The sequence below is a fragment of the Egretta garzetta genome, unplaced genomic scaffold (assembly GCF_000687185.1).
Source record: "Egretta garzetta isolate BGI_Z169 unplaced genomic scaffold, ASM68718v1 scaffold7, whole genome shotgun sequence".
Classification (NCBI taxonomy): domain Eukaryota; kingdom Metazoa; phylum Chordata; class Aves; order Pelecaniformes; family Ardeidae; genus Egretta; species Egretta garzetta.
The window spans coordinates 4,843,635-4,851,785 of NW_009260350.1; the positions used below are offsets into that span (position 1 = coordinate 4,843,635).

The window sequence follows — 8,151 nt, forward strand, 5'->3', positions numbered from 1 at the left end:
TCCCGGGTCTATGACCTGGAATGTAAAATGGAATGTGTGTCAGAAAAAGCGAGCTTCGCACTGTGGTCAAGCTACCGAGCTGTGATGATGACCGGTAATCGTAAGAATTTTGACACAGAGCATCAGTAGGAAACATGCACTAATAAAACCCACAATTTTCTCATGTGCCCCATTTCATTGCCCTGAAGATTTTGATCCAAAAACCTAATAAGAAGATCCAACCGGGTAGGAGCTGGCCAAGACAGCACTTGCTGGACCTAGGAAAAATGCCCTTGGGTCTGTGCTGGAGTACTCTTAGTTCGGAGTCTGAACAACCCCTCTTTGTGTTCCACATTTCAGTCACCAACAGAAAAGGAAATTCAAGGGGAAACAGAGATGGGATGAGTCAGGAGGCAGCAGCGCGTCGCGGCAGCGAGGAACGGTGGGGAAAGGTCCAAGGGCAAGCTTCGAAATGGGAGGAAGGCGACATACCCAGCGTGACACAAACCTTACTGAGCTTCGGCCGGTCGTAGGGCAGGTGCCTGTCCATCGTGCACACCACAATCCTGTCCGAGAAACCCTCCTGGCGCAGGGTCTCTGCGCAGACCAGTCCAGCCGCCCCTGTGGGAGAAGGGAGACGGGCGGCAGCCGTGCGCAGTGGTGAGGCCTCTGAAGGTCCAAACCCTCTGCTCCTAAACCCCACTGGGGCCGACTCTAAAATCACCGTCACTACGAGCCCTGGCCATGCTTCACGGCCCTGCCCGAGGTGAATGGCTCGCAGGGGAAGCCAGCTGGGGGGGCTGCCCCAGGCAGGAGGGACCCTCCATTTGAGGAGCGTGACTTTCATCCCCTGTGGGGCTCGCCTGTCCCAAGACCCCCCCAAACCCACGAGCTCCCCGGTGCGGGGGGCTCCCGTGAAATTCACAGCCAGACACAGGACGCAGCCCTCCCTGCCATGCGGCCAAGGCGTTGGTTGCATGCTTCACCGTGGAGGATTCGGAACACAATTTCTTTGAGTTGGTTGGTTGGTTGGTTGTAAATGCAGGAAAAAAAAGGCTAAATCAAACAAAAAGCTGCCTCGGGGTGTACTGTGCCCCTGCAGCCTGCGGGCACACCCCTTCTCCCCTGGCCAAACCGCTGAGACTTGAGAGCTTGAGACTCAAACAAGAAGTCCCGAGTCCCTTCTCACACAAAGAGGCCTCGCTCAGTGATGAGCATCGTAAGGGCCACATTTTCTGCAAGACCAGTGAAAGAAGATGGACCTGGATGGTATCATGGTTCGGTCAACAAACTGCTCCTGTCAGTGGAGGCAGGGGACTGGTGGAGGGAGAGTGGGCAGACATCCCAGCACACTGCCCGGAGCGTGCTGAGCCAGGGCTGCACCGAGGCCAGGATGGCCCTTGCATGGGGCAAGGGGCCACGGTCGCTTGCCCACAGCTCTGCTGGCCATGGCTGGGTCTTGGTCCTTGGCGCAGGGCTGGACGGGCAGCCTCTTCCCAACACTTCTTCCTCACAACCCCAGCTTAGAAATCTCCCTTCCCATCCACCAGAGCAGCCCTTGGTCTTTACGAGACTTGCAAGTTTAGCTGGTCAAGCCTGAGGAACTTCCCTCAGCGAAGGCTGCCATTGCCCGTGGAGTGACCTTGCTGAGGATTTTGACGACCGTCCAGCCCTGCTGCACACCAGGACAGCCCAGCTCACCTCGGGGAGCAGCAGCGTCGCACCCTGGCTTTCGGTCAACAACAGCAGGGGCACGAGGAAGGGAAAAATGTTACCCAGCAGGGAGGGAAGAGCCAGCCGGGCTGGATTCCCCCTGCTCAGGCTGCGAGCTGCAGCTCGGATGGCAGGAGCAGGAGACGGCAGCGTGCTCCCCATTTCCACAGCTTAGATGTGGTGACCTGGGGGCTGTAACCGGGTAAGAACAACCCTCATGCCAGGAACAACTGTTCCCTCCCAGCCCCAGGTCCAACCTGGACAGCTTATGTCCTCCCCCCACCGTCCATTTCACCACGGCATGGTCCAGCCTAGCGTCCCACCCATCCCACAAACTGGCAAACTCAGTAGACGGGGTTCACCCCATCAGGCTTGCTACAAAAACTGTGTTACACAAATGGAGCTGGGACCAGAGATAAGAAAAGACAGCTTGGTGAGTTCTGCTATTTCATGCAGGGACTTGGTATTTTCTGGGAGGATGGAAGAATTTATCTTCAGAGAAGCACCTCAAGGTGAGAGCTGCAATGGGATGAGACAGAGATGTGCAGGCTCCAAGAGGAAAAGGTGGATCCACACCACAGGAACACCCAAGCAGACTTTACCCCTATCAGTTGTGGAAATCAGGGGTTACCGATGTATCTGGGGAGGGTGCAGAGGGAAGGGGGTTCAGGGCACCCACTGCAAAGGACCTACAAAGCTCCACAGACCAGAGGTATGGGGCACCTCTGGACCACTGGTGTGTAGGACAAAAGGGCTCAGGAAGCCCCTCTGGCCGGACCTGCTGCCCAGGGCGGGATGCAGCAGGGGTGGCAAAAGGCACAGGGTGCACGGACACCCCGCTCTCCCACACCCGCCCAGGAGGGGACACAGGCGGCTGTCCCAGTATGGGCCAGCCCATACCTGCACCGATGATGAGCACGTTGGTGCTGCTCAGGTTGTAGTTGCTCAAGGAGATGCACTTTGCCATCATCTTTGTCCTCCTCTGGGTCTGAAGAGCCTATGCCACCAGCAAGAAGAAAAGTCGTCATCATTTTCTCAGCTTTAAGCTGGGTAGGCAGGCAGGGATGGGGGCGACCACACTGCAGTCACAAAGCAGCTTGGATGGAAAGGGAACTGCACCCTTGTACCCGACGAGGGCTCCAAACCCACGCTGACCCAAATACCTTTCCATCAGTGCGCTACCCCCTTACAAGGTACAAAAGAAAAACAAATCCATCGTCTTCTGCAAATTCATCCGGGTACAGAGAGCTGGGGAAAAAAATAAAAATCCAAAAAGCAGCCCAGGTGTGTGATCGTGCAATTCTGCAACCAAGCGGTGAGACGGAAGGGCGGAAGTCCTACCAGGAACTTCATCCCGCACCTGAGCAGAGCTTGAGTCCCTCTGGCATCCAAAGGAGCTGACAGCCTTGTCCAACCCACCAGAGCCCACCTGAGGACCAGTGCCGCTGTGGGCCTGTTGCCAGCCATTGGGGGCCAGAGTCCGTTTCTGATAGAGGGAACAGGCTCAACCCTCATCACATCCCACCCCAATCAGCTGGAGTAGACGTGCTGCCCCCTGGGTGGCCTCTCCAGATCCAACCCAAGTGCGTAAGGGTCCGGCTGGCTCTGAGCCGCTGGGGTCACACATGTGTACGTGCAAATGTGCACCAGAAGGCGGCTGTTGATGGAAAGACGGCAGCGGCCTGGATGGGCTTCACTCCGCATCCTATCTGGGGGGATGAGAGCCCTCCCTGCCCACACCCCGGGATCCTCTCCAGTGCAAGGAGCTGATATTGGGGCTCAGGAGGGGGCACAGAAGACCCCTGCCACCGCTGTGCCACATTCAGACCCAGTAGACAAGGCCAAAAGGCTGGGGGAAGAGGCCTGTTTCCATGGGCCAGCTAAATTAAAAGTTGCTTATGAGCCTAAGGAAACACAGGAGAAACTCAGGACGAACACCTAGCAAGACCTCCTGAACCCAGGGACACCCCAGCTCCAGTGTCCGACCGCTACGAGCTGCTGGGGGAGGACAGGAGGAGGATGCAACGCCTCTGCCCTGCTCCACTCGTGCCTCCGTACGGACTTGGGGCTGTTGGCTGAGACAGGAGCAGGCTGGGTGGACCCAAGGAAAAGCATTGGTACCCCCCCGCCCCGCACACAGGGCAAAAAGCAGAAGCCTGGGCCTTGGTTTTGGGCTGCCAGTGGCCCCTCACCTGCTTGCTTGCTCGGATGTACACCTTCTCCTTCTCGATCTTCACCTGAGGGTGACAGAAGAGCAGCGGTTTGCAGGGCAGCGAGTGCCCCTGGCGTGAAGAGGGTGATTAGTCCTCCTGTGCTAACGAGCAGAGCAGAGGCCTCAGCAGGTCCCCTGCGAGAGCGGCTGAGGTCACGGCAGGGCTCAGCCCAGCTGGAGGCTGGGGGATGTCTCCTGCCTCGCACCAACTACGGTCAGTGTAAAACCTGGTTGCTCTCTGTCCCACCCCACGCTGCTCAAGAGACCTTCCAGGTGTGCACCTCCACCCTCAGGCCCCCAGGAGGTGTCCAATGCCCCAACGGGAGCTGCTGGGAGAGAGAGCTGGGGAGGTGCTGCTTGCCACTGGCCACCCCACCAGGTCCTTAGGAAATGTTAGAGGAGAGCATGTGTATCCTGATGCAAACAGCCCTTTTGCAGATGACACCAGGCTGAGCGGTGCGGTTGATAGTCTAGAGGGAGGGGACGCCATCCAGAGGGACCTGGACAAGCTGGAGAGGTGGGCCCGCGTAACCTTATGAGGTTCAACAAGGCCAGGGGCAGGGTCCTGACCCTGGGTGGGGGCAACCCCTGGGATCCGTACAGGCTGCGGAAGGAAGGGATTGAGAGCAGCCCTGCCGAGAGGGACTTGGGGGTACTGGTGGATGAAAAGCCAGCAATGTGCACTGGCAGCCCAGAAGCCAACCCTACCCTGGGCTGCATCCCCAGCAGCGTGGCCAGCGTCAAGGGAGGGCATTCTGCCCCTCTGCTCCCCTCTGGTCAGACCCCCCCGGAGCCCTGCATCCAGCTTGGGGGTCCCCAGCACAGGACAGACAGGGACCTGCTGGAGTGGGGCCAGAGAAGGCCACAAAAATGGTCTGAGGGCTGGAGCCCCTCTCCTAGGAAGAAAGGCTGAGAGTGTTGGGGCTGTTCAGCCGGGAGGAGGCTCCGGGCAGACCTGATTGCGGCCGTTCAGAGCCTAAAGGGGGCTGGTAAGAAAGGGGGGGAACAACTTTGTAGCAGGGCCTGTAGTGACAGGACAAGGAGTGACAGCTTTAAACCAAGAGAGGGCAGATTCAGATTGGACATGAGGAGGGAATGTTTTACAACAAGGATGGTGAGACCCTGGAACGGGTTTCCCAGAGAAGCTGGGGATGCCCCATCCCTGGGAGCGTTCAAGGCCAGGCTGGATGGGGCTTTGAGCAACCCGATCGGGTGGACGGTGTCCCTGCCCACGGCAGGGGAGTTGGACTGGATGAGCTTCAAAGGTGCCTCCCAACCCAAACCATGCTGTGATTCTGTGATTCCCTCTGCTGCTGCAAGAACAAAGGTCTCACCTGGAACCGGGGCAAGCTGTCCAAGCCCGGGAAGTCTTCTATGTCGCCGGTGCTGATGTTGAAGCAAGCTCCATGCCAGGGACAGCGGACTCTCCCCTTGGACAAAACCCCTGCAGGAACACGGCAGAGAAGAGCTGGTGCTGCCCCGCGCCGCCTCCCGCCCCATCGAGCTGCCACGATCAGGACAGGGCAAGGCTGGCAGAGGCCAGGGCTCCCCCCTGCAGCCCCAGTGACAGGGGACTCCTTGGCTTCTTCCCCCCGTGACCGCCGCTGGGGAGTGAGGCTGACCGCCCAGAGGTCGAGGGGGCTGCCGGGGCCTCCTGCAGCGGCGGGAGCTGTACTCCACGCCTGGGCAAGTGCAGCCCCATGGTGCTCCTCCCTTCCCAGGGGCGTCCCCTCTCCTGCAGGACACGTGGCGCAGTCAGCAGCAGCTCGGCTGCTCAATGTGGAGTTCTCTTAGCTTGCACGTGGGACTGGTCCGGCCGTTTGGGACAGAGGGTGAACGCAGTTACCAACTGGGATCCTGCACGAGGGATCCCAGCTGAAATCCCCTGCGCCCTTCCTGCATGGCTCCAAAGCTGGCTGCTCTGCCGGGGACACAACCTCCCTCCCGGCAGGGCCCGGGGCTGCTGTCCCCTCCACGAGCCCCCGCCACCCCTGCGGCAAGCGATGCCTCGAGCAGAGCATCTCTTCTTTGGAGCAAGCGTGTTGCAGAAGAGATCCTGCCCCAACAAGGAGCCTGCACGTCACCAGGAAAGCATGGGGCATGCCCAAAGCCACGAGTCCACGCCTCGCAAGTGTTTGCTCAGAGGCTGCCACCTTGGACTTTGGCTTTCCCTGCTGAAGGAGCTGGTTCTCAACGCCGGGGAGCAGAGCGAACAGCTACAACTCAGCCATGCTGGACCGGTCCTGACCTTGTGCCTTCACTTGCCAAGGCACAGCAGAGCCACGTCTCGTCACCCACCACGCCTGGGGATGCAGGGGCAGCCCCTGCATTTCCTCCTGCAGCAAGTCCTGTATTCCTCAACAAGGCCCCTCTGCCAGTGGCCAGTCTCAGGGGGGTCTCCAAAAGGCAGGCGGGCTCTTACCTCCATTGGCCACCAGAGCCGTGTGGGGCTCTTCTGCCCAGCTCAGCGGCTGCTAGCCCAGGCAAGGGGTGGAGATCATGGCAGCCTGCAGCCAGCCCTGCCACGGGGCCAGCAGCGCCCAGGGGCATGCAGCAGGATGCTCGCCTGTCCTCCCCGGGCTCCCACCTCCAGCGAAGTCCCCCCGCCCCCAGTTTGAGTGCCTGCACTTCTCCAGCACCTGGATGCTGCCCTTACTCAGACTCCGGGTAGGAAGCCTGAAGCCCAGGCTGGGAAAATGCCAGGACGCGTATTTTTAAGTGCCAAGATGGGAAACCACTGCGCCCCATCCCACTTCAATCAGTACCACCAGCAGCATTTCTTTTTGCTCCTGAAAGGATCCCATCAGCCCAAAGAGCTTCCTCCTTCCCCACAAACAGGACTTTGATTTACAGGGAGATGTGGGTTTGTGGGGGTTTTTTTAAGGTTGAGTGGCCTGAAAAATCATAAGGTGATATTTTTTCCCTTTTAAGACTTTTTTTAACTCTGCAGTGGCTGGGAACCAATAAACAGAACAATATGAAAAGCCCCATAAGACCGGGCTTTGCGAGGGGACAGTGAGCTGCAAGGTGTTCCGCACCACCCAAGAGAGCTTCAGCTCCAGCTGAAGAATGAAGCATGAAGCCGAATTTAACGGCACCCATGCCGTTTCATTCTCCAGAGCCACCCAAAGAAGCCCCAGCCCTGTGACCAGCAGTGGCAAGCTGGGGACACCAGCAAACCAGACCTGCGGCCCAGTCCTCCCAGGCGGTCTGTGCACCCCCAGCCTCCTGCCCCCCTTCCCCCAGCAAGAGGAGGCCAAGATGGCGCCGGGCGTGCAGCGTGGCGCCGCAGCACAGCCGGGCGGGTGCTGGCTGCCTCCTGCTGGCGCTGCGATGGCCCTGGCCGGCCCCCCAGGACGAGCCGCAGACTGACCTTTGACCAGCGGGGCCCCGTAGTGGGGACACTTGTGTCCCACGGCGTGGAACTCGCCGCCCTCCTTGATGAGCAGAGCCTTCCCGCAGCCCAGGTCCACTTCCCGCATCCTGGGGAGGAGGAGCACGGAAAACACATGGCAGAGCATTCGCCCGGCAGCGGATGCCACCCCCTCGCCCCGCAGCCCAGCCCTGGTCCCGCCAGGCTCCCCCCCACTTCAGCTTGCTCACCGGCGGCTCCGGGTGACTTCTGCAGCTGTGGGTCACGCCTGTCACCCGGCCGCCTTCGGAGGTGGCTCTACCGCTACCAGCCTGGGGCATGGCCGAGCTGGGCCACTGAGTGGCACCTTCTCCATCCACCCCCGTGCCAGGAGGGAGCCCAAAGCTCCTCCCTAGCTGCTGGGGAAGCAGCTGGTGGTCTCCACCTAAGCCCAGGGAGTCAGAATAAAGCTTTTCAGCACGTACTGGGAGCAAGAATCCAAATTGGTTTTACTGCGACATCACCCCCTCTCACAGCCCCAGCAGCTCAGCAGGTCCCTGGCGGGGGCCAGGCTTGTGTTCACTCTCTCAAAGCAATCACAACATTTCTGAGACCTGAGAGCCAGGAGAGACGGTTCTGGCCAGGGGCCTGCCCCCCTGTGCCTCAGGGGGTCGTGTGCTGCTCCTGGCCCCATCCCAGGGTCAACAACATGGGTCACCTTTTCCCGCTGAAACCCTCGGGACAGCAGACACCCACGTGTGAGCCCCTTGCTGTTTCCCTCAGCTGTTTTTGAAGAGCAAAGCCCACGCCATGCCCCGCTGGCCCCGCTCTGCACCCCGGAGGGGCTTTGCCTCCCCGGGGCTGCTGGCACTCAGCCCCGCTGGCACAGCGGCCA

The 8,151-nt window shown here is 59.9% G+C and overlaps 1 protein-coding gene across 2 annotated transcripts in view; it reads right to left on the reverse strand.

The window, feature by feature from the left end:
• AIFM3 (apoptosis inducing factor mitochondria associated 3) overlaps positions 1 to 8,151 on the reverse strand; it is a 37,673-nt gene that overhangs the window by 17,756 nt on the left and 11,766 nt on the right. For both annotated transcript variants that reach the window (XM_009642864.2, XM_009642863.2), the window contains exons 3-7: positions 7,278 to 7,387; positions 5,239 to 5,348; positions 3,885 to 3,929; positions 2,593 to 2,689; positions 488 to 600 (exon numbers count right to left, since the gene is read on the reverse strand). In XM_009642864.2, the coding sequence (XP_009641159.1) occupies positions 488 to 600; positions 2,593 to 2,689; positions 3,885 to 3,929; positions 5,239 to 5,348; positions 7,278 to 7,387 (475 nt within the window). The remainder of the gene's footprint in view (positions 1 to 487; positions 601 to 2,592; positions 2,690 to 3,884; positions 3,930 to 5,238; positions 5,349 to 7,277; positions 7,388 to 8,151) is intronic.